Source organism: Amblyomma maculatum, chromosome 9 (assembly GCF_055883805.1).
Source record: "Amblyomma maculatum isolate TAMU_Amacu chromosome 9, ASM5588380v1, whole genome shotgun sequence".
In the NCBI taxonomy this organism is placed as follows: Eukaryota; Metazoa; Arthropoda; class Arachnida; order Ixodida; family Ixodidae; genus Amblyomma; species Amblyomma maculatum.
The window spans coordinates 14,198,984-14,225,845 of record NC_139352.1 but is presented as its reverse complement, the minus strand read 5'-3'; the positions used below and the strand labels follow the sequence as shown (position 1 = coordinate 14,225,845).

The 26,862-nt window shown below is 45.7% G+C and overlaps 1 protein-coding gene and 1 pseudogene across 1 annotated transcript; one reads left to right on the top strand and one right to left on the bottom strand.

Annotated features, from left to right (window-relative positions):
- Positions 1-1,173: 1,173 nt before the first annotated feature.
- On the bottom strand, positions 1,174-25,079 carry LOC146178381 (D-amino-acid oxidase-like). Its single transcript, XM_084579685.1, has 10 exons — positions 24,850-25,079; positions 20,743-20,854; positions 18,758-18,843; positions 15,961-16,026; positions 14,215-14,269; positions 12,840-12,941; positions 12,044-12,102; positions 11,101-11,218; positions 8,283-8,381; positions 1,174-2,740 (listed from the first exon to the last, which is right to left on the bottom strand). The coding sequence occupies exons 1-10, from the start codon at positions 25,038-25,040 to the stop codon at positions 2,609-2,611; spliced, it is 1,020 nt and encodes a 339-aa protein (XP_084435811.1). The 5' UTR covers positions 25,041-25,079; the 3' UTR covers positions 1,174-2,608.
- LOC146178382 (uncharacterized) lies at positions 5,934-8,964 on the top strand (annotated as a pseudogene).
- Positions 25,080-26,862: the final 1,783 nt, after the last annotated feature.

The window sequence follows — 26,862 nt, the reverse complement described above, 5'->3', positions numbered from 1 at the left end:
CTTGGAGATGAATTAAGAACTGCGTCAGTAGAAAGAAACTTCGCGGAATGAATAACAGGCGAAGCTTGAGAGTCCCTCTGATTCTGTTTTGAAGAGTGAGCCAATGGCCCTTGAGAAGACTCAGCACACGGTATCAAAAGGCTATGAGGGAGTGTGCTTGCAAATAAACGTTTTCTATAGTGGCAGGTTTGGGGGAATTAAATGCCTTGCTTGTTAAAAGATCGAGCCGTCGGGTGAACTGGTGTGTTTATGTTCGGGTCACAAGACATACCGTGATAGCATTTGAGCGATGGAGACCTTCTCGGTCGTTTTAGATAAGACGAAACGCGAGGGGCACCGTCACAACGAGAGGTGATAACCGTAAGAGCTTCGCCTGACCGAACAGAAGTATTAATGGCCGATATCGCCTCCAGGTAGAACCAACAAGCGAAGAACTCGAGCACGCGGTTCAGCTTTGTCGCTCTTTTTTTTTTAGTCTGAGCGAGTTAACATCAGGAAGGAAGGAAAGCGTAGCAGGGGGCGGCAGAAAGTTAGGTTGGCGGATGAGATTAAGAAGTTCGCAGGGATCAAGTGGATGCAGCTAGCACAGAACCGGGTTAAGTGGAGAAATATGGGAGAGGCCTTCGCCCTGCAGTGGGTATAATCAGGCTGATGATGATGATGAGTTAACATATTTAGTGGTGAGCATATAGGCAGCACCCCTCTCTGAATCCCTATAACCTACAAGAATGCCCATTTTCAGTGAGCCCAAGGGTTCACTCCTAAGAAACACCGTATGGCTTGTAATGCATTCTCAGTGTTCTAAACCTGAAATTGACATGAATTTTCGTTTCACCCTCTGCAACGATAAGGACTACCACGAAGGGGCGCCACTGCACGGCATATAAGCCGATCCCCTGGCCTGTAAACTTTTGTCGAAGACTGTGCGTCCCTCTCGCGGTCACCGCAAAAGCTGCAAATTGCTCTCGCACACGTTTAACGAGTGTACGCATCTCATGCCGACGCCTTCGAGCGTGCATTTCTCCATTTATTTATTTACGAATGGAGGCAACCAGACATCATAAATGCATAAATACACAAATACACAACAGATTTGATTTTGGTTTGATTTTTATTTCACCAGCACAACTGGAGGGATTCCAACAGAGATCAGATGAAACATCATCATTCGGCTTAAGGCTAGTGTCTACCATAAATCAATAACGCGGTCTTCCTTACACTTCCTACGAGTACCAATTCGCAAAATAACGGCTTGAGGGGCTAGTTGGTGCTGCATCGTATTCAGATATGTGGCGCAATCATGTGCGCGTGTGTTGTGTATCTTCTCTTGTGTTTGTGTTTGTTGCGCCACATATCTGAATACGAACCAATTCGCGTTTCATTACTATGGCCTCTTTTTTTTTTCTTTCGTAGGAGGATGCAGACCATCCTTGTGTTTCGCTTCTTATTTTTGTTTTCACTGATTTGTTCATCTTCCGTCAGACTATACGAACTGCAGGGCGAACGCCTCTCCCACATTCTTCGAATTAACCCGGTGCTGTGCTGGCTGCATTCAATTGACCCTTGCGAACTTCTTAACTCCATCCACCCACCTAACTTTCCGCCGCCCCCTGTTACGCTTTCCTTGGAATCCAATTTGTTACCATTAGAAACCATCGGCTATCCTCTCTTCGCACTATATGCCCTGCCCACGCCCATCTCTTATTTTTTATTTCCACTAGAATATCATTAACTCGAGTTATTTTTCTGACCCACTCTACACGCTTCCTAACTATTAATGTTTCACCTGCCATTTTCCGTTTCAAAATTCTCAGCGTTGCCCTAAAATTCGGTGGAACCCTTTTTGTTAGCCTCCCCGTTTCAGCCGCATAGCTGAGTACAGGTACATTATGTTTATAATTAATGTTATTGTAAATTACACCGCCTACATTCCGGTTTGCAAACACCAATGACCAAAATTGCATGATACGTCTATGATTGCTTTTTTCCGCAAAGCTTGCTCAGTGGCATGGATTCGTATTCTGCCTCCTATATAGTTTCTATGTTCGACTAGTCCCATTTTTATCTGTCTGTGATGCAGTTTTATTTAGTCTGATCTTAAAGCTGTACGGAATACTGCCTACTATGGTTTCGCTGTGAGTTCGGGAAATAAAGTAAATAAGCATGACATCTGGACCGATTTCTCAGGCATGACCTAATTGTAGAAAGATTTAGCGGCGTTCTCTGGTGACAAGCGGTACGTAGGATCTGCACCAACAGAGACCATTTCGAACCGTAATTGTCAGTGGTAATAAAAGTAGAAGCAATAATTGCATTCCGTAACGGGACACTCGTGTACGTTGTACATGTTCGAGGAGGTGATTATTAGACACATGTTAGCACAACCGCGGTTATTTTAATTATCAGCGACTGCAAGAAATGATCTGCAAATTATAGCAATAAGAAATAATTTGTTTCTAGTCGTAGGTTTTTCAGGTGTCGTATTTACTTTGAAACATATGCCACAACCATCATAGCTGCATACAGTAGATGACCCTGTAAGATGCCAACTGTAAGTGGGCCAATAAGCGGTGCTTCTTATTGAGATGTCGTGGGAATCATTTGGAGGTTAGAGCATGGAGCGCTTCTTCCTCCGAGCCTGTCGGACGACGTCCCGAAGAAGTCGCACCACGTCGCCGGCGCAGCCCCAGGATAAGGTGAGACCGCACCCGCCATGACCATAGTTATGCACGATCGGCAACTGCGCAAAGCGAGCACGAGTAGGGGCCTGTTTTTGGGTCATGCATTAATAGAAAAAAAGCAAAATAAAAGTAAATAAATATTTAAGTGTTGCTGAGCTAACAAGCATTCATTTATCACAAGTGTATGTTGTACATCATAGGCGCTTGGACGAAAAAAGAACGGAGTAGTTAAGAAATTAGAGAACTGCTGAAATACGATAAATAAACTTTTACATGAAAAACAAAAGATTAGTACGTGAACAAATGCTTGAATGCAAATAGGCTGATAAAACTTTATTCACAATAAGTGGGAAGAATAGGGGAAGTCAGCTAGCGTGCCGCAGGCCGTGGAGACCTTTGGCGACGCCGGCCCATTCGTCGGCCTTGAACTGAATGCCAGGGTCATCGCTGGACCTTAGCTTGTCCCAAGCTTCTTTAGAGGGATGAGGTAAGATTTCTGAGGGAGGCTTATGGGCTGTGCACTTCCAGATCATATGCTAGGAGTTGTCCTTCACTCCGCAAAACCGGCAGAAGGGATTCATATCCTTATTTATGAATTTTGATATGTAGTTTGGGTTGGGGAGGGTCCCCGTCTGTAGCTGTCTCCATATGACTTGTTGTCTGGTCAGTGTTTTAAGGGCTGGTGGGAGTGTTCTTCTTATTGCTTTGTAATGTGCTGTGAGTTCGTGGTATGGTACGACTGGCTCACCGAAGAGTTCCGGCTTCTGATTTTGCGCCACCGCTCGGCCGGCTAGTTCTCGAGCGTATTGGTGGGCAGCCTGATTTCCCGGATTCGCCGCATGAGCTGGGGTCCATATTAATTCGATCTCTTTCAACAGAGGAAATTCTCTCATTTCACTGAGTATTTGTGAGGCGGGACTGGAGAATCTACCTCTAGCAAAGTTACTGATCGCCAGTTTGGAGTCGCTTACTATATGGCTGCTGCATTGGTAAAGGCGATGGCCTCGGAGATGGCGGCCTCCTAAGCCGCTAGAGGTCTGGATGTGGAAACCGTCTCCGCCATAACGAGTCTCGCTGGGTTAATGCTGAGGTGTGTGACTCCACATATCGAATATTTATTAGGGTCTACCGCGTCTTCTGCGGCGTCGACGTAGACGACATCCTGTAGCCGGATCAGGGTCTTGTGCCGGCTCTTACCTCGTGCTTTTCTTCGGCCTTGATGTGCGCGGGTGTTCTTGTTCCGAGCAAGAGGTTTGATGGTGATCCTCTTTCGGATATCGCGTGGAATAATTTGAGGGAGGTCCTGTAGGAGTTCGGCCTCAATACCTAGTCTCTCAAGTATTGTTCTACCGGCAGGCGTGCTAGACAGGCGCCTCATTTGGGAAGTTCGCTGTGCTTGTGGATCCCGAGTTTGAGAAGCTCTTCGTTGGGAGTCGAGCGAACCAGGCCCGTTGTTGTTTTGTAAGCCATTCTAATGATGGCGTCGACTCTCTCAACTTCGAAAGGAGGTATGACATACTTTATGTATTTCAGCCTGTATCCCTGAAGTGGGTTTGGCAAGGGAAGGAAAATGAAAAGCTCGTTACGACGTATACATGAAGGAAGTCAGCGGTAGCCGAAAGGAAGCGAAGCACAGGGGCTTGGACTTAGCCTGTCTATAACGACATGTCTCACCCAGTGTGTTATGCTATGATAAGCTGGGGCATGATCTGACTCTCGAGTCCACTTGGCATTTAATGCTCTTATTTCCATGTTCGATGACGAAGTAAGCGTTTGAAACCACCCTGCAGCACTTTCGAGTCTGAACTGTACGGTCAGTATACTTCACGAGCACTCTAAACGCTTCCCTTATGGCGGCAACACGTTTTCTCGTACTTGAGCATTTCTTCACTGGTGGTTCTGTCGGGAAGGTCCGAGGAGCTAATAGAGCGGCTTTTGAGATTACTTCTTTGAATAATTCATGGTGTGTACGCCTTAGTGAAGTCGTGTCCTCCATAATGGCAGAAAGTGTTGCCATTATTTGAGGCGCATTTACGTAAGCTGTAGTCATGTCCGGCTCAACCTGCTGTGACGTGACGGATTTTAAATCCGCCCTTCAAAGGTTAGAGCGCGGGTACCTAATATGACTTGTCCCATTAGCTCTCTGTTCTTGATGCATACCCTGCCGAGCAGATGTTTTTAACAGGTTTCAAGTGGGTGCCCTCACTCGTAGGTGTCATAGGCAACGAAGTGGTGGAGAGCCTAGTCCGTAAAGCGCTGTCAGGTCATCAATCAAGAAGAGTTTCTCTTTCCCTTCTTCCTATTTCAAACGATTTATTGTTCGCGATCTTGCAGCTTGCAAATATTGGAGATATTTTGATGAATGACATAAGGCTGTGCTATAAAGTGAGACTCCTACACAAGGCTAAGTTTTAACCAAAAGCTAACCAAATCGATTCCACTGAAATCATCTGCTCGCCAAGGGTGTCCATTGTTGCTTTTGCTATTCGCCCTATATCTTGAACCCTTTGTCTCAGCATTATCAACAGTGCTGCTATTCGAGGTTCCTCCCTGGCTCAATCTGAAATTAAGATTTTAGCCTATGCTAATGACGTCGCCCTTGTCGGTTCTGACAAAAAGAGTGTATACTCGAGGCTTTGCATTTTACTGAACAGTTTTGTGCGATATAAGGCGCGGCTCTTAATTAAGCAAATCCAAAGGGTTCTGGTTGGGTCCATGGCGTACGACGCCAAGTCATTTTGGTTGCATAAATTGGGATTGTGGCCCCTACACTGCCTAGGGATTCCTCTGCATCAGGTTCGCAAAAATGGAACACATTAGGATTCAGAAGTTGTAGCTATTAGGCGACAAACCCTGGCGTGGATGGGTCGGGAACTCTCGGTGTCTGCTCGCCCTTGCAAACAACGTTCTTGCTTGCAAAGCTTGCCTACGTCCTGCAAGTTCTGCATTGTGCGAGAAAGAAGGTACGGACAATAAACAGAATATTCACAACTTTCGTATGGTGCTCTCGGTGGGAACCCATGCGTCATGATAACCTGTTTCTTCTGTGGCGACACACTCTGCGCATATTTCCGCGCAGCCTCCGCCTTTTTATCATCCGACCCAGCGTAACACGGCCACATGCTGGACTGCGTTACCGATAAAGCACATCACTACCGCTGCGTCACTCGAAGCATGCGTCACCAACGGCAGCTACAAAGACAGGCTGCCCGGCAGGGAAGTAGGGCTTTTCCATTCCGCTGCTGAGACGAGTGTGGCGTTGGCATAGAGTAAGATATGGAGTTGGTATGCTCGTCCGCTGCCACCGCTAATCGAATAAACAGTTACGTTTTTATGTTGGGATTCATTCTTCTGCAGAAACGACGTCCCACATCTGGTGACCGGGACAACGGACAATAACGCATCGCCATGGACGAGCAAGAGCAAGTTTTCTCCAGGAACGGCATGGTCAACTCAACAGTTCCGTGCAGCAGCGTCCTGCCGGCTCCGCCGAGGACGTCAGAACCCCGGCAGACGGCATCCCGCCCGCTGCCCCACATGACGTTTGGCGTGTCACTGTCAAGCTTCCGCGGTTTTGATGCGACTCACCCAAGTTATGGTTCGCCCAAGTCGAGGCCGAGTTCTCTCTCGCACACATATCACGCAAGACCTGACCCGCTACGATTATGTCGTCGCCCACCTCGATGCCCGCTATGCCAATGAGGTCCGGGATATCCTTCCCAATAACCCACCAACAGCCAACCTTTACGAACGCCTCAAGACTGAAATCACCCGTCGCCTGTCACTCTCGGAATACAAGAAGGTGCGACAACTACAGTCCCCAGAACTTGCCGAGCGCAAGCCTTCGTAGTTCATTCACCACATGCGTGCTCTCGCAGGCAACATGGAAGTCCAGGATTCCTTACTGCGAACACTTTGGCTTCAACGACTTCCACCGCACGTCCAGGCATATCTGCAGGCTCAGATTACGCTACCTCTTGACCAACTTGCCGGGATCGCTGATCGCGTCATCGAGGTCTCTTTGCTGCAGTTGGCACCCAGTCCAGGCTGTCACCGCACCGCTGAACACCACAGAACTTGCGCGCCGTATCGACGATATCAATCGACAGCTTAGCTCCCTTCAACCATGCCTGGATCAACACTTGTTGACGCGCCACCCGTAAAGCCATGACCGTAACACCACTCCGTCGCAGCAGCCTGGTGACGACGACCGGTGCAACTACCGTCGACGCTTCGGGGACAGAGCACGACCATGTCGACCATACTGCTCCGCTGGACGTAAGAGAAAGGCCAACTTGGAGGCCATCGCATCTTCGTCACCGACCAAATTACAAAGCAGCGGTTCCTTGTCGACAGCGGCTCCGATATCTGCTGCTACCCACGAGCCCACCTTCAAGGTATCCATCCTCCTACGCCTTTAGAGCTGAGCGCGGCAAACCGGTTTTGACGCACTAGAACTTCATTCCGGATTGCCGTCATGATCGTGCCATCGACGCGACAACGGGACATTCTTCTCCAGGACAGCGAACGACTAAGCAGCCAAGCATCAATGTAATCATCGCCGAATTTCCCGGTTTGATGCGCCCTATCGAGTTGCCTCGTGATGTGCAGCACACCACTGTGCACTACATCCGGACCTCCCCAGGCCCCCCGGTTTTATTTCGCGCCCGTCGCCTTGCCCCAGACCACATGCACATAGCCAAAACAGTTCGAAACTATGCTCCGTGAGGGAATCGTCCGCCGCTCCGACGGCTCATGGGCCTCGCCACTTCACCTTGTCCTGACGAAAACTGGAGGCTGGCGGCCCTGTGCGGACTGCCGTTCCCCTAAAGTCCGCACCATTCCGGACAGGTACCCCGTTCACCACATACAGGATTTTGCCCAACGCATTTATGACTGCCACATTTTCTCCGTGTTAGACTTGGTGAAAGCCTACACACAGATACCCGTCAAGCCGGACTACGTCCCGAAAACTGCAATCATTCCATTTCGGCTTGTTCGAGTTTCCCTTCATGAGCTTTGACCTGAATAACGCTGGACACTCCTTTTAACGCTTCATTGACGAAGTGTTCCGCGGCCTCGAATTCTGCTTCGTCTATCTTGACGACATATTGGTCTTTTCACGTAACGCCGACGAACACCACACACACCTTCGTCCACATTTCAAACGTCTCGATGACCACGGCCTACTCGCCAATGACCCAAAGAGCACGCTCGGCGCTTTAGCGGTCAAATTCCTCGGCCATGAAGTTTCATCAGATGGAACTCGACCTTTGCCTCAACGAATCTCAGACCTGAAAAATGACCTCCAACCCACCACAGCTAAAGGCCTTCGCCGTCTTCTCGGCGTGCTAAACTTTTACAGGCGTTTCTTGCCACACGCAGCCGACTACCAGGCTCCAGGGTGTGCTGGGGCTCTTCGATCAGTCTCTCCGTGGATGTTGTAGCTAGTGGACGCGCGGTGTGTGCTAAGCGAACTACATCATAGGATGTCTCAAAACTAAATGCGTCTAAAAAAGGCAGGTCTGTCAAATACACCTTAGAGAACTAGCCTAAAAGGCCTTGTCGCTCTTAAGAGCCACCTGGGACTTTTCTCCTCACCGTTCTCGTTCCGTCTTGGAGACGTCTGTTTTCCAGCTCCAGGCGCAATGGATTCCTCATGGGTCGCAATCCGACGTAGTCCCCCAGGATCTTTCCGTTCTGTGCAGATTAAAAGAAGCGACTGACAGGCATACCATAGAATACTCTGATCATAGCGGCACTTTCCCGTACAAGCGACAGGTTAGCCCACTGGGATGGAAGATTTGCGTGCACCTTACATCAGCCCTTTTGCCATCTAAGTATATCCTCATGGGAGTATTTTGCCGGTCTGCCGGACGCGTAGTGGATCGCAGGCCTGCCCTCGGAAGCGAAACACTGAAAGCATTTGCCTGTCCCCCCACCCTTCACTACCCCTTTCTCTCTAGTCGCAGTAACTCACCAAACGTACAGAGATTCTGGACAAGCCTCGTTTCTTACAGTATGTGACACACAGGTGCTGTGAACTCACATCAATACCGCTCAAGCCGGCTGTTAGGGCAAACACAAAACCTGAAACTAATTGTATACATTTTGAAGCGACAAAGATTGACCTACCAGGCGCTAAGATTATAATGCAAATAAAAAGATCCTGCCGCTTATTGTCCAATTTAATAGAGCTTGGCCGACTTTTGTCCGGCGTCGCCATTATGAGCGTATCATAATACTTTTTAGTATACAGCACTGAGGCCCGCAAGCCAAAGCACATTGAACAGCTTAGATTAATTGAATCGGTTAATTAATCATTAAATTCGCGGAATGAAATCTCTGGCACGCGGTGATCGGAAATAAACGCCAGACTGAAGTAAGATTTTGTGCATGGCAATTGGAAACTCAAGTGATCAAAATAAGTGCACGCCTATACTATACGGTGTGGTGTTCCTCATAGCTGAAGTCGTTACGGTACGTGAAGCCTCTCATACCGTATCGTATAGTTGGTGCCGTACTCCGCTAGCATTCTATCTGTTTAACATTTAGAGCGTCAGTCTACTGCGCACATTCAGCGAGTTCCGGGTTATGCTGCAAGCGCCCCTTGACGTTATCTTTACAGCAGGCGTTTGTCACAGCTTTGAGACAGTTGCCTACCACGTGACACCATGCATACCACATCATCACAACATCCTGAAAACAGAACAAATAATAAATAGAAATGTAAAGCGGAAAACAAAAAAACAATTAAAAACTTTCAACGGGGCACGGTAAAGCATGCTCTATAATACTGACAAACTGGTTGATTACAGGCGGTGTGTAATATCAATATGACTTATCATATCAATAACATATCTATGAACAGTGCAACTGAAGTGTTGCGTGTATGTTAGCTGTATAAGAGAATTAACCACACGGTTACTCCTGGAAGACTTTGCTTCAATATGATTCTATTGCAGGGAACGGTCTTCCTTGGGGACTCCTGTTGTGTGGTCATGAAGGTTCAACGCCTCGTTGGCTCAATGTCACGATGGCGCCGCAGGCCGTCTTCGCATTCGATGCAGCCCACTCCTGTGGGGGCATCGCGCGGTGGTCCCCTTGTTCGGGTAGGGCCCTCACCTCGAACACAAAACGCTCCCCCAGACCCCCCTTGGCCTCGGAGAGAGGAGGGGGGGGGGGGGGGGCTGCCGGAGGTGTGGAGCGGATGATGATGGGCTGATGAGTTATGTGAGACTATGGGGCACAGCACATTCAGGTGTCAAGCCCCCTTTCAATCTGACAACAGTAAATTGACCACAATCCAGTGATTCTCTTTAATCAACGTTTCCACAGAGGAAGCAACAAAATTTACCATTAAGATTAGCATCAGGTCCAGACGTTCTTACTACAGAGTGGCATATAGTTTCCAGCACGAAGTCACGCCTTCAAGGTGAATTTCATAGAAACCATAGCCGACGTTCATTCAGCAAAATAAATAACAGTTCCGTTAACGTATTATCAACGTATCGCGTCTCCGTTTCTGAAACATGTAGAGCCTCAATTTACGCACGCAATTCAGGCGTGCCCTGAGCGGTGGTTTCATGAGCTAACCCTCGATACGCACGTTAGGCCGCGTCGAATGGCTTGAATTTTTTCTTTCCTCTTTTTTATTAACCCATCCACATTTGGTTGCCATCGAACGTTATTGGCTGTCAACTCCGAATCGTGACGTGCATGACATGTGATAGCTGTGAATAATAAACGAACATAAGAATTGGTAGAGAAATGAGCCAAAACAAAATAAACGCTACATATTTCTGAAGTAGGTCGGAAATTAGGAGCGCGAGGTAGCTTATGAGGGTCTTAGTTATGTATAATCTCCGCGGTTATCATTTAAGAACAATTTTCAGAAAACAGTTTGAGGAGTACCGCATTCACGCTGCCCTTGCATTTACACATACATTTTGAAAGCGACATTCACTAACACCATGTAAAGTATTTAGAACAAAACCGTATGGGCGCAGTAGATTACAATTTAGGGGGTGAATATTAATGTCATCGATGAAACGTCAATAATGTATTTTTTCCCAAAATAAGTCACTATACCGTTGGCTGAATTATACTCCACCTCGGGTGTTTCTTCGCGAATCTTTAGGTTTTCATTATTCTATACTTCAGATTGTGATTAGCTCGAAGTTGAACAAATTTGCTTAACACACGGACTGCTCGACAGAGGTGGCTGTCATGGATGTAAGCTCTAGAGAGATAAATTTTTCGGTAGCTGTGAAGATTCAACGAATATGCGCAGCTTTCCTGTCCAGTAAATTGGGAGAACACTCGATGTAGACATTAATAACTACTTTTTACACTGAAGAAATCTACAGCTTTATAGAACGAAACCGTAGGGAAAGAAACACAGCTTTGTGACACTAACTTTGAGTTCTGGGAAGATGCCCAGGCATCCTTTCCATATTTTCTCTCGAGAATCAGTGTCCGGAACCAAGGTATCGTTGCCGTACTCAGATGTTCCACCCAGAACGATGTCGTCAGCGCTGAGTTGTAGGAGAATAGAACAAAAAAAAATATGCGCACACATGCACGCACAGAAACACAAACACAAGCATGCATAATATAATGAAACGTGCAAGCGCATTATCCCAAACAAAATGTACATTAAAATTAATATAAAGAGCGGAAGGAGAGCATTTCGGAGGTTAAATGAAATAAGTTTTACTACTGAGCAATATTCAGGAGAAAACAACAGGATGAGTGAAGAAGATTCTCAAATTAAACTATTTGGTTAGCTAAGGCGTATCTCCCCAACCACAAAAAAACAAAGAGGGGGGGGGGGGGTGACTTTTAAAATTCGTCTATAAGGACACGAGGCGAACGTGTTAATGGCGCCCGCATGCATCTCCGCTTGCGGATCTTTGTTCGCGTGATTGCACTTTGCTATATGGCCAATCAATAAACCCTTAAATTACGCCTTTACTGATTAACACATACCGATTAGGCTGCAGTCGCAAGCTGCCATATTATGCAAAAAACAATCTCACATAAAGATCTCATTTAACCAAGTCGTACGCACGTGTACGTGGCCTAGGGATAGCGCATCTGACTCCGGATCCAAGAGTCCCGGAGGACTGCGGATCCATGTCACGTGGTCTTGTGACGTCATCACAACGCGTTTACCACTCAGTGCCTGGCCGGGTCACCTGCCAACTATCACCTCGTGATTTTTCGCTCAGAGCGACAACGCCGACGCCGGTGGCCTTTCACACAGTCGAGTTGAAAGTGTTATACACGCACTCATAGTTCAGAGATCCCTTTAAGCATTCACTGACTGACTGACTGACTGTCTTAGGAGTCCAGCTTACTTGGGTATGATGTAGTAATCTCCCGCCACCACAATGGAAGTAATCCAGGGCGCTTGCACCTGTGGCAACCAGATGAACAACAGAAAACTTTGCATTAAAGCCGTTCTGTTGTTGAGCATGAGCGTGGTCATATTATTGCCTTACGTTACACTCAAAAACCTCTGTCCGACGTTCTGCCAAGCGGCACACTATAAATTGACTGAAAAAAAGAAAACCCAATGCGTGACCTACCTACACTCACGTTCGACAAAAATTAGGTGTAGAGTTCTACCATCCGAAGCGTGGAGGACTCCCGTTTAATTTATACCATCTTTAAAAGTACCACATTGACAATGCATAACTCAAACACGTCTTATGTTTTTCACCAAACGGGCCCGCTCGGCCTATTGAACCCTGGCGCAGACAAAGCCGCTACGGCAGGTTACATAATAAAGAGCAAAGGGAAAGCTCTGTGCAAGCAACCACAAGTATGGTATAGTCGACTGTCACACGTGCCATATATGATCTCCCCTGGCGCAGGTCGAATTTGAAATGTCACGCACACACCGTACTCCGGGTGGTATACGTTACTCTGACTTAGTTCTATCTTTGCGATATATACATAATCAACTGAAGCTTTGCTGGCCCAAGTTAGTTCCTGCCGTGCGCAGTATGGCTCGAGAACGTCTGAAAATCAAGTGTTGTTTCACAACACATTTTGATGACAGATCAAGGATAATGGGGAACTGAATTGATCACTGAATCCTAGGCACGACAAGCCTTAGCGATATAGACTTGCCGGGTAGGACGCGCTCACCCGAATAGTTTGACCCCGGACCGGAACAACCAGCGGATCCGGCACTAGCGTCCTTGCGCCGACGCCGGAGCAGTTGACGACCACGTCGAACTCGCTGGCGAGCTGCGAGGAGGGTGCACATAATAGGAAGCGTAACGACCAGCACAGGCATGTATAGGGGCGCCTGGAGAGACGTGGAGGCAAAGCCGATGTGGTTTGGTGGCTGTCACGAAGGAGCTCTTCTCTTTTAAGCCTGCATTTAGCTCAGCGGTCGGAAAAGGGGGATCTTAATGGTGATGAATGCGAAACTCCCCGTACTTAATTTTCTCTTGTACTGCAATGATACTGATATTGTATGAAGCACTGTGAACGCACTATTGCCAGACGTAGGCGATGAGTAAGCGGGGGAGATTGAAACAATTTATTGACATGCTGACGACGTAGGCGTGATGCTATTGAAAATGTATATGGCTGCGCGCTAGCGAGAGATATTTGATCTTGCGTTCTGCGTCTCTCGCATCTGACTGCCTCGAGAAATACACTGGGAGGTGCAGTTCGCGTAGTATTGTGATGTTTTGATGAATTTTACTCGCAGTATCAGAACTTATTTCATTGATTTCATTCATACATTGTGAACCGCACTTGATACACTCTGCATCTGGTTCCACATAGGAGCAAGTTATAAGAGGAACATTAAAAAAATTAGCTCTTATAAGTTGTGGTGTTGTAATAATGGAATAAATATGTTTTCCCCGCTTAGTCGCGGCCGACTGGAACTTTTTTAGTTGTTGCACTTATAACCGGAACGTATATGGAATCAGGTTAAGAGTGCTTGGCATTGCAGCCAACACTGTCCGCGGCTTTCGCAGAGGTAGCTGTAGATAACAAATGATACATGACAATACAGACCAGTAGAATTTAAAAAAAAAAATAAAAAAAGCTTTTTGCGTACGTTACTGCACTTTCCATGAAATTTCGCCTGACTCGCTGAAAGACAAACCTGCACGCCTACGTTGCTCTAGCACAGGCAGTTATTGTCGCAAGGTGCAGGAAGACAAACAAACACGACATTAGCCTGAACAACAAGGCAGCGAGTCTTATAACATCAGAAATGTGCGATGAAGCGTGAACTATAGTGTAGTTGTCTTCGACGCGCATTCAAGCACACAGCTCACAATTTTCGCCTTGCCTCGCGCGCATCGAGGGTTGATAAGGGCTTGGCACAGGGATTTTCAGAGAACTTCCGCAATAAATACATAGAGTGCACTTCGTAGCTCCTAACAAAAACTACATGCTACTTATCATCGATTTGGTAGTGTGCCCTACGGTTAGAGGTTAGCTTTTTCCTTTTGAATTTACGCTTACAGTCCGAGGATGCAAAAGAAGTTTAGCTTACCTCATTCAGAGAGTCAAGCAGGCGATTTCTAAACTGACCGCCCCGAGCAGCAAACCTGCGCAAAAGTATCAGCACCATCACGCTAATGCCGCCTCACTTGTCTCGGGTGCAAATCTCGGGTGCAAATACCCTGCCAATATGAAACTTTGCTTGCTGTGAGTTGGCTACGCATGTTTCTACCCTCCGTAGACTGGCGCATTGTTGACCAAACTTCACATATGGAAGTGCACAAAACCTCATAACAATACGAATTTTTATCCTGCAGTCCATCAGCGAGGGACCGCGTTTGGTGAGGAGCGGTTACTTGCGGTCCCTTCTATCACGATAGCGCCAGAGGCCCCGCACTCCAGAAAATCCACCGTTGGCGCTGTGAGCAAAACTTCGTAGTTGGCGTGCGTGCGTTTTAGTTGGCAGGTTACATATAATCATCATCATCAGTCTGACTATACCCACTGCAGGGCGAAGGCCTCTCCCATATTTCTCCACTTAACCTGGGTCTGTGCTAGCTGCATCCACTTGACCCCCGCGAACTACTTAACCTCATCCGCCCACCTAACTTTCTGGCGCCCCTGCTACGCTTTCCTTCTCTTGGAATCCAGTTTGTTACCCAAATCGACCATCGGTTATCCTCCCTTCGCACTACATGTCCTGCCCATGCCCATTTCTTCTTCTTAATTTCCACTAGAATGTCGGTAACTTGAGTTATTTCTCTGACCCACTCTGCACGCTTCCTATCTCTTAAAGTTAAACCTACCATTTTTCGTTCCATAGCCCTCTGGGCTGTCCTCAACTTAGTAGAACTCTCTTGTTTAGCCTCCACGTTTCAGCCCCATAGGTAAGTACAGGTAAGATCCAACTGTTGTATACTTTCCTCTTGAGCGATACCGGTAAGCTGCTAGTCATAATCTGCGAGTGCTTGCCAAATGCGCTCTATCCCAATTTTATTCTTCTTGTTATTTCCTTTTTCATGGTCCGGGTAACTTAGCTGGGTACTAATTGTTTGACAGATTATGTGACGCCACTAGATCACATGATATAGAGTAGTCTGAACTGCCCAGTCGGGTAACTCCTTTTAGGTGGTTGGGTTCATGAGCAAAAATGTCAGGTATGATCTAAGAGACAAGGCGTCAATGTCGTTACCATTTTGGTTACGATGGTCAAAGTAGTGGAGATTTCTATACTGATCTGCACAGTAGTCATTGTAATCATTATGATAATGAGAGAGCCATCAAATATTCTGCCGGCAGCGAAATATAAGAATCATTATAAGTAATGAAAATAAGAAAATCAACTGGGTTGGATCAGGCAAATTCGAATTTGCTGAAAGGTGGTGGAGAGACCTTGCTAGAAAAACTGGCTAACCTGTGTACTGTCTCAGGACTTTGAGAGTACCGGAAAGTGAAAGGACGCTAGCATTACTTATTCTATAGGAAATGGATGTCAAAGACGTGAAAAATTACAGATTGATCAGCTTACTTACTATATACAACGTGTTTACCAAGCTACTCACGGGTAGAGCTAGGGCAACCTTAAATTTCAGTTAACCAGTATATCAGGTAGGATTTCGTAAAGGCTACTCTACAATAGATCATATCCATAATGTCAAACAGATGATTGAATGGTACTCAGAATATACCCAAACTCAACACATAGCATAAGTCTAAACCTCACTAGTCATGAAGGCATTTCGAAATTGGTTTAGCATCTAACCTCACCAATAATGAAGTTAATGAAGTGCATACTTGCCTTTGCATCAGGTAGGGAAGAAACTTTTCTCCTTCAACCGTCATGCTTATGAGGAACACGCCGGTACTGCCGAGGGAAAGGAAGAGAAATCATGTCAACTCCGAACAGTGTCACCATGTCCAAGTATAATTTCCTTGCTTGCACGTTGCCTTTATAAATATAACCGCGTTTGGGAGTACGATTGTTCCTTGAGTACAAAGGTAGCGTTTTCCTCTCTGATTTTCAACCATCCATTGTTAGCACTGCTGCCATATTGTAAATCGTGCTGTGTGCGTTCTGACATAGATATACTATAATTAGGTGTCATTTTATATTTCCAGTTGCTGTGCTATGTTTCACCGTTGCAGAATAGAGTAACCGCGGTACCACTGTTATGCAGCAAACGCTCCTTATATATATTTCCATATATTATATTAGTATATTATATTTTCATTAGAATATAATAAAATATAAGACTATAAGATTTTCTTATAATACGTGACCCTTTTCCTTGAAAACTTTTCATTATTCCAAATTTTGCACTGTAAAAAATAAGGCAGCATTAGCGTTCGTGCCTTTTACCAAACGTAAAAAAATGCCAAGTGGTGCTCAGCACCAACCCTTATCGTGACCACCGAAAGGGTAAGTTCTCGAAGAATACTAATTTTGAATTGCTTCGCTAATTTTTCTCTTGTAATACAGCATCTACCGGATTGTCCGGAGGAAGTCTTAGGGTATGTACTAATGGAAAACAGCGCTGGCAGACGAAGTACAAAATGGAGGAGGACACACAACTGCGCTGACTAACAACTTTTATTTCGAAAACAGCTGAACCGCGCCTTATATGCAGCCGGAAAAACGCGGGATTGAGGTGCATGCGCCCATCTAAAAACAAAAACAAACAAAAAAAAAACTAACCTCCGCATTCGCCTAACAAATGCCATAACTAACTTATTAACACCAACCAAGAAGTGACGCTGCCAGGAAGCGAACAGATGGATAACAGAAGCAAAAACGCATGTAAATGATGTAGATGAAAGGGCAACAATTAACCCGGCTTAAAGGATGACAAAGAAAGAACAAAACGAGAAAACATTAAAAACTGCAGCAACGCGAAGGCAGAGCAAAAAAAAAAAAAACTGTCAAGAGGCACCGCGGCTAAAATACTGGCGGGGAAATAGGCGCTAAGAGCAGTCAAAGGTAAAAAAAAAATGAAAAGCCAACAATCCACGCGGCTAAGATAATGACAAAAAGCTCGACATAATGAAGACACTAAAATTAACACCATAGTGACAGCTGTGCGGCAAGTGAACAGAACACCGCAGCTAAAACCTTGATAGGAAAAAAAAAGGACGCTAAAATTAATTGAAGGTAAATAGACATCAGTGACCATCAGGAACACACAAAGCACGGGAGCAAAGCCTGAGACCTAAGACATATGTTGGCAGAAATTAAGGCGGACGAGAGCGAGAGAGGGGAGCGCACAAGGAGGCAGCAATTCATTATGGGCAAGTAAAATGATGTGTAGGATCAATGCAAGGCGGAGAGGAATGAAATCTCTTCTTCTAGCAGGACAGCTGACAGTGTGCTAGCACATTCATCGTTTTGCTTGTTGATAGCGACAGCTTCTATGATTTCTCGGTGAGTCGATTTTTGGGTTCGGTCAGAATTTCTGTTTGCACGAAGTTCGGTGAGAGTTCGGCTGGGGCTGCAGTCTCGACAATGAATAGCGAGATTCCCAGACCTTTTTTCATTAGCATTGCCTTTGTGCTATAATAGCCTCTTGTTTAATCATCTGCCTGTCTGATCAATAAACTTTTCGCCACAATGTAATGGGATTGAATAAACGACGCCCAAGAATATGCCACAAACGAATCCCGATGCTTTGCAGCGCATTTTGGAATTGTTTACCCGGAACCATTAACCTGCTTACAAAGTCTGGAGAGGCGTATACTTCTACTCTTTCCTTTTTTCATATTCATTTAAGAGTATGTTAAACTTGGTGAATGTAAAGTATAACAGCCAGATTTTGGTTTTAAACTCAGTCATTCCTGGGGGATTGGTATTTCCTTGCATAACTGTGCATTTTTTCAGCCACTGCAAGACAGCAGTATAGGGCCGGGTACCCTGAATTTAGTAATCTTGGTTGACGAAGCTCTGCTCTAGACAATGCTCACAGAATTTGCGTAAGTCGTTGTGGAAGGTGGCCTGGATTACATTTCTTTTCACTAATTTAGAATGTGCCGACTCGAAAAGTAAGAGTGGCATGCTGGCTCTATAGGCTCGAAGGTCCAGCGGACAGGCTTCGCCGAAAAAGACAGCTTCAGATCCGGGAAACGGATGCAGCAATTTTCTAGTTTTTCACTAGTTAAAAGAAGGGGGGAAAGGGATTCTGTGAAGATATCTAGCACCTGGGCTTCGGCTGTGAACGCGGTGTCAGGGCAATCGAGATCTGAAGTTGCCTTTTTGTGTGGTCTCCTTCTTGTCCTTCGTCTGCCAGAGCTGTTTCTCATTAAAGCTCTACCAACTCGTCCAGCAACAAACATTGCTTTGGTTAAGTGTATTTGAGGAGTAGTTATTTTTTATTTTGCGTTGGAATGAAGTACTAATTTGAGTCATTCAATGTTGATCTTGACTGCTTCAACTGTTGCTCCTCCCCACTTATTTGCATCCCACTATACCTATGTCATCTTGTTGAGGACACAGACGACTACCTGACAAGTGTTCATATGAATTATTCAAACGAACATAATAGCAAAAAAATGTTTCGTTTCAAAGCAAGTGTGTCTTTTCTTTCGTAAGGCCATGTTTTCCTTACCTGTACTCGCCCGAGAATCGAGCTAGTTCTTCCGCAGTCATTTCCCGGTATTCCGGGAAGGCGTCGGCGTACATAGGTTTCGGCTGCTGGGAAACACACGTACCAAATCGGTGACTGTTCGTAAAGACTGTCTTATTACGTTTGTCAATGCGTTCCTTTTTAAAATCGGAAACTTTTGGGCTAGTTGGTGATCAGTCTTAAAAGTAATCTTATTTAGCGCAAAAGGACAGCACAAACAGTAAGAAAACACGTATAACACAAGCGCTACTCCCAACTTTCTTCCTTTTACCTTTTTTAATAGGTATTACTGGACGTTATACAAGGTAGCGTCTTCATTACACATAATGCAGAGGCGGAGTGGTCCTGGCACCTCCACTATCTAGAGTCGTCATTCCGTTTCCACGATCATCTGTAAACGTCTTAACGTCGCTGGGATAAATATAGTATAGTAGGCTCTGGGATCAAATGAGCAGTGGGGATAGCGGTCCGTGGTGATCAGCTAGGCCGAGCTCCGAACACACACGAAGCGATAGCAATGCCGCTGAAGGGAACGTTCAGATGTACTTCTTAGTCTTTGCAATATATATATTTCACTGAGATCTCTATGTAGGTTTCAAATGCATTCCTTGCATTCCTCGCCACTCTTGCATCAAAGCTGCCCGGAACTTTGTCAGCGTATCGTATTTGTGCTTTGCACGCCTGCCAGTAGCTCTGGTGTTGATTAATCTTTTTTTTTTTGTTTTTATTCAGATAATCAGCTGCAGCACAGGAGCCAAAATTTGAACGCATATGCTCAAATAATACATGGTTTAGTTAGTGACTGTCGTCTCAGATGCAAGGATCGTCACTCAGGCAATAACTTAAATCGGGATAGGAGCTGCAATCAGGCACCAGCCAAATGGCGTTGAGACCAGCACATGCTCGAAAGAAAAAAATTAGAGGTTTCCCTAGGTCATACATTGCAAAACTACTTTCCAATAATAATTAGGTTGCATCGCCAATGAGTTAATAAAAGGTACGAAGGTATAGTTACACTATATATAACCAATGGCTTTTAACGAAAAGTACTGGCCTTACCAGTGCAATTCCAGGATGTAAATAAATTCTTAAACAGTCTGTTTACATTTCTTTTTTCTTTTTTCTGCGTAAAGAGCGCCTTTTACAAGGTAATGCAAGCATCAGTAGCGTACTCAGCAACATTTACTTCAGAATGACCATTGAAATTTTTGTATAACTTTTCCGGCCCAAAACCAAAGCTTTACGGATGAGAGGGCGTTGTGCCTTGTTAATGAAAGTATACACCAGTGTAGCTAACAATTTTCTTAGATTGTTCTAGAGGCGAATTAAAGAATTGGCATTTCGTAGTATGATACGATAAGGCAGGAGTCTAACGTCTTAAAACAGCACGGGCAATGAGGGACACTATGCCGTCGAGTTCCGGAAATTTGCACCTCCTGGGGTATTTTAATGCGTCCTACATCGCACAATACACGGGTGCCTTGTGTGTCGCCTCCATTGAAAAGGGGTCACCGCAGCCGCGATGCGATCCCGCGTCCATGACTTCAGCAGCTGAGCGCATTGGCATTGAAGCACGGCGGCGAAGCCCACTTTACACTTCATCGTACTAGATTACATAACCATTTGCATTTAGTACAGACAACATGCATAACGTTACAAAATTCTATAGGTAATTAGTCTGCTGTATTTTCTTCAGTACTTAGGTATTGTCATGCGTTCACAAGATTATTATTGTGCAGAAGGTTTCTGCTCTGCGCCGATTTGTTTCGGATTGCTGCAGTGCTTGCGGAGAGCACCAGGGCACGTAGGGGCTCACAGAAAACGGAAGGGACGGAGACTGCGTTACGTTACTCTTCTTTTTGCTCTGTCAGCCCATGTATCGGTACTCAGCAAGAACTTGCAGTTATTTCATCCTATCTTTTTCTTCCCCTTCCTTTGTCGACAACTTTGTCGACACGCAGACTCACGAAGGCGTTCTCTCCAAGCTTGTACGCCGGCGTGACGACGAGTCCCAGCGCGTCACTGCAGTACATCTCCTGCAGGTTCTGGTAGAAGTCGAACGTCTCCACACACCAGGTCCTGCAGGTGCGTAAATAATAAACGAGACGACCAAACATTTGGCTAACACTGGTACGCGGAAAGAACAGGGGCTCTTTGGCACCTGCCCTGTTCTGCATTAGTTCACACACTTCTTGGCGCTTTTGATTTCGAATGCTGAACTGCCCTTAGAAATCATATTGGTAGGCGAGTGTGACGCGTATTTTTTCAAATGTCGTACAAAAGTGAGGTGTATGCGCTAAGGGACAAGGCGGGCTATGGAATCTCTAATAGGGGCAAGATAGTCAAAGTTGGCGAAGTACTATAGGACAATTATGAGATTGACAGTAGTGAAGAGCAATCATACGTCCCACCATTAACGAAGGACGAAGTTAAGAAAGCTTTAGGAGCTATGAAAAAGGGTAATAAGCAGCTGGGGAAATTCAGATAACTACATATTTGTTGAATGAAGGGGGGTATCGTGCTAGAAAACCTGGCCACACTGTATGCACAGCGCCTATGTGACATCGACGGTACATGAATCATTAACACTATCTTAATTTATAAGAAGGGGGACGTGAAGGACTTAAAAAATTACATACCATTCAGCTTACTATTCGTTACGAACAAAGTACTGACTAAGGTACTCGCTAATGGAATCAGGCAACCTTAGACTTTAATCAGCCAATGGAACAAGTAGACTTTCGAAAAGGCTACTCTAACTGTCGATCATATCCATACCATCAACCAGGTGATAGAAAAATGTTTGGAATATAATCATCCCTTATATGTAGAATTCATTGATTACGAAAGAGCATTTGACTCAGTAGAAACCTCGGCAGTCATACAGGCATTCCGAAATCAGAGTGTAGACGAGCCGAGCCGTACGTGACAGTTCTGGAAGATATATCTATAGTGGCTGCACAACCAACCATAGTTCTGCATAAAGACAATAACAAAACTTCCATAAGGAACGGTATTAAGCAAGAATGCATGATTTACCCAATACTATTCACAGTTTGCTTAGAGGAAGTATTCATGAGGCTTGGAATGGGAGCAGTTAGGGACAAGGGTTGATGGAGAACACCCGAGTAATCTGCGATTCGCTGATATTGCCTTGTTATGTAAGTCAGGGGAAGAATTGAAAGAATATGTTCAACAGCCTTAAGAAGGAACAGTAGTTCACAATATGTAGCGAAGCACTGGAAGTGGTAGGCGAATATGTTTACTTAGGGCAGGTAGTAACCGCAGATCCGGACCATAAAAGTGAAATAAGAAGGAGAATAATTCTAAGATGGAGAGAACTTGGCAAGCACTCCCAGGTTATGACTAGCAGCTTACCGGTATCGCTCAAAAGGAAAGTATATGACAGTTGTCCTTTTCCCGTATACTCACCTAATCAGACTGAAACGTGGAGGCTAACGAAAATGGTTCTACCTAAGTTTAGGACAGAGCGGAGGGCTATGGAACGGAAAATGATAGGTGTAACGTTAAGAAATTCGAATTGTTTAGAGTGGTCAGAGAAATAACTCGAGTTTATGACTTTCTAGTGGAAATCAAGAAGAAGAAATGGCCATGGGCAGGACATGTAGTGCGAAGTGAGGATAACCGATGGTCGCTTAGGGTAACAAACTGGATTCCAAGGGAAGGAAAGCGTAGCAGGGGGCGGCAGAAAGTCAGATGGGCGGTTTAGGTTAAGAAGTTTGCAGGGGTCAAGTGGATGCAGCTAGCACAGAATCGGGTATAATATAAAGAATATGGGAGAGGTTTTCGCCCTGGAGGGGGTATAGTCCGGCTGATGGTGATGATGAGATGGGCTGACAAGTTCCCCTAATCAACTATTTACGCTGATCCGACGGTACGCTATCAAACAATTCGCTGCTGTAGGGCTTTCGATGACCGTGTTTCATTTGCCGTAGGATAAAGCGAGAAAAGAGTGCGATATGATGTAGGGCCTATTTAGGTGTCAACGTTTGCGGCGTTGAAATTTAGTAGTGGCGCAAGCCACTCATGCACTGTTTCTCTGCCGTGACCGTGAGTGCTGTGGCGTAAACGAAGGCGACCGGACCACTGATCAGTCTTCGCGGTGTGGTTCACCATGCCTTTCGCAGAAACTTTCGGTCGGTGAGCGAATAAAAAAGAATAAGGATCCCAAAAATGTTTTGTTTTGCTCGTGTTCTTATTTGTTTAGTTTTTACCAGAGATAACTGCCTTTTGACAAGCCAATGATCATTCCAGTTTCTGTCTACCTCAAGCGATGCACCTTTGTCGCAGGCATTGCGCCACTGGGACGACGGCAATTCTTAGCTTTGGCTGAAATACTTGAGCAGCACTGATATTGTGTCCTTCTACGTTTTACTACGGGGCGCATAAGAAAAGAGACGAGTATCGTTGGTATGCCTCACTGCCTATTCGAGGCCTATTAAAGGGCTGTTCCAAGGCATATTCAAAGAACGTAAGGCCATTTTATTATTTTAAATGTTCTCGAGACAGCAGCGCTATTTTGTTGATCGCGTTTGAAGTCAACGAACGTATTGTTTCGATTCAGTAGTCGTTCCCAGTCGACGAAACTTCAGAACCGTGTCGAGAATACCATAAAGTATTCTGTACAGCTCTGTCGCAACGTCAGACTTTTCTGTAGTACTTTTCTGTAGTTCTGTAGTTTTGCTCCGTAGTAATTTCCCGTAGATTGTAGTTCTTTGGTGTTTATATGTTCGAAAAAACACACCATTTATATGTTACTGAAGACATTTCTGTTGCCACAACAGGTTCACTGTCAAAAGCCGCGCAGAAATTTTGCTGCGACAACAGGAAATTTCCTGTATAGCTTTATCGACTTGGTTGGGCTGTAGCAGGAGTGACAGACAACAATGTCAGGAAAATCGTTGCTTCCTCCAGCTGCTTAATACTTGCTGCGATTCAGAATTGTGTGAAAAAAGATGATAAGCTGCATAAATACATCGTCAGTTGTATCTATAGGCTATGGAAACAAAGTAACGAGAGAAGAAAATATTAAAAACTGGCGCCCATGCTTCAAAATCAGCCGCACAAATGTGTGCATGATTAATAGCAGAGTGTCAGGCCCACCATGCAACACAGATGAAATCGTTCAACGCGTAAACCAAGAACTGCCATTTTATCTACGATTGACGATTGGTGCTCTGGCTATATTTCCCCGACGCAGTTACAAGGGACTAGAAGGGGATATCTTACATCACCGCGCAAACAGCAACCAACGCAGCGGTCTCATTCAGCTTCACTAAAAAATGCAAGTAATCTCGTTACTAGGGCTGAAAATGATGGGTACCCTTTGCCCGCATGGAAAGAGACCTTTTGTTGATTTTATAAAACAATAATTTCAGCTGATGCGAACTGTGAAACGCTCGCCAAACTGAGACGGGCACTAGAAAATCGACGGCGCTGGAAACAGCCGCCTGAAATATTTCTCCTCCATGACATGACGCATCCTCAAATCACTATACCCAAACCAAGGGGTTACACTTAAGGTTTTGTTTGGGAACGCTTTGATAACCCATGCTGTGGTTACACCTTTGCACTTAACAAATAATAGTCCGAAAAAGACGAGCAACTACTGCTCGAGCCGCTGCTGTCTATGACGGAATTCCTTGCCGGCGAATTTATACGGTGAGGGATTAGGGAAGCTGGCGTAGCATTCCGAAGATAGCTTAGAAGTGAACGGTGATTCTGCAGAAACGCTAGGTATGAAAGGAAACGGAAACTATGAATGAAATCTTTGGTTTAACGAGCATACTTTTTACCATCAAATGTCCCGTACTTTTCAAACTCGCCTCGATTTAAGAAACCACTGAAATAGCAAGCAGCTGCGCTATAACCTCTTCTTAAGGTGTTTCTTTGATAATGTAAAACTATTTATTTGGAGTCACGTAAGAGCTCTTCTTCCAGTAACCCTATGGCCATAAATGGAGTGACGCAACCTATAAGAACCGTTCGTTAAGAAGTAAGGATTTGATCACTGATAGGATGCGTATGGTGCTCACGATATATGTAGTACTCACCTGAGGGTCTCCTCACTCACACCATGGATGATGTACGGCTCGAAAAATCCGCCGGCCACGTCCCCCGTCGTGTGCGGCGTGAAGTTTTCTGCGACCACGGTGACGTCGACGTCTGACATTGTCTCCGTTATTCTTATGGCCGATGTCAGCCCTATGATGCCACCCCCAACCACGGCCACCCGGACGCCCATGACGTCACACCAGCTCTACGATGCTTCAGGAACACAGAGATGCACCTACGTTTGGGGTGTCGTAATGGGCAGGATGGTCCGATGTCTGTTCAATGTAATGGGAAATAAATAGAACGACTCACGAACTGCGCACCATACGGAAGCTCGTGGGCTGGGTGCCACTGATGGTTTCAGCCTGTAGCTAAAGATTGTCTCAAGGTGAAAGCCTTTAATGGATCATACTCACGGCGTCCGGCGTACTGTCCCACTAAAGCTGCAGGTCAATCAAATGACGCCATCAACCGAAAAGCACATCATAATCCTATTTGTCTACCGTTAGGAAGATAGTTGAAAACAACTAAATCCTATCTCCACCGGGAATCGAACCCCCATCCCTTGAATCCCGAGCCGAGCGCTTTAATCAACTGCGCCACAGACACGTTTCGGAAAACGTCCTTTAAATTCAAAGCGCAAGAAAAATCTGTTTTATTTGAGTGCTGAAATTCAATATCGGAAAGAAATTCACTTGTTGCGGTATAGCGGCGTACGGAAGTTACATTTTTGAGCTTTTTGTTGCCCATAAAAGCTTGATGGCTTCAAAGAACACGCAGCGCCTCTCCAGTTGGTACGGAAACTCTTGCGCTTACTTAATTTGGCCCCTGGCTTTTGTAGCAGTCTGTTTCAACTGCATTTTATTGATGAAGCGCCATTTGAACTCTATACCAACGTTAAAACGGTTCTCAACAGAGGCTACGCAATCAGCAGAGTGTAGACAACGGCATTAAGGCATTATTTTATTTTGCTTTATTGGGATCGGACATATAGTGGTAGCCTTGAAGCCGCCAGGCCAACAGAACATAGCGAAGAGCTGAACCGCGAAAACATTCTCTTCTACGGTGTGCTGAAGGCAAACATTTTGTAGCTCTCATCATTGTTGGCTTTGGAGGTTCTCTTGAATCATTGGGGTAATATACTCTTGTATACTATTAAAATCATTTTGGAAACGAACCCATGGCAATACGTGTCTATATGTCTAGTAGTGGTCTTCGGCATCCAGCGGATTCGGTCGTACTTACACGGTCGACTTCGGCATCCAGCGGATTCGGTAATACTTACACGGTCGCCCGTTTAGCATTGTAACCGACCATCACTCTCTCGGTTGGCTTGTCAACCTTCGTGGTCCCAATGGTCGTCTCGGGTGATCGGCCCTTCGCCTCCAGGATTATACCTTCGAGGTGATGCATAAGAGTGGTCAACGCCACGCCGGCGCAGACTGTTTATCACGTCTTCCTCTAGCCACCACTGAGTGAGACGCCGACAACTTCGACGACTACATTTCGGTTGTGGTTGCAGTTTCCGGATCTTCAAGTGCTTAGATCTGAACAGCAGAAAGATCCGGGCCTCACGACCCGTCGAGGTGCCGGCCGTTTTTGTGTACGCAATGCATATACTGAGAAAAAATAACTATTCTTCAGTGGGCCCACGTTTACTACTTGTAGCTCCCCAAAACCTCTGTTTGTCTTGTTTTGCGCGTACTGCACAACGACCCCACGTCTGGTCACCTCGCATCGGCTCGGACGCTCCGTCGTGCACAAGAACGCTTTTATTGGCCGAAGATGCGATCGAACATTGACAGATACGTGGTCAGTTGCACACAGTGTCAGCGCTACAAACATCATATAGTTGCTCCCGCTGGTCTGTTGCACCCTGTGCCACCTCCTAGCGTGCCCTTTGAGCTAATCGGCATCGACCTACTGCGTCCATTTCCAAAGTCTTGCTTTGGCAACCGCTGGATTGTCGTTTGCGCTTATTATCTTACTCGGTTCTGCGAAACGGCAGCTAT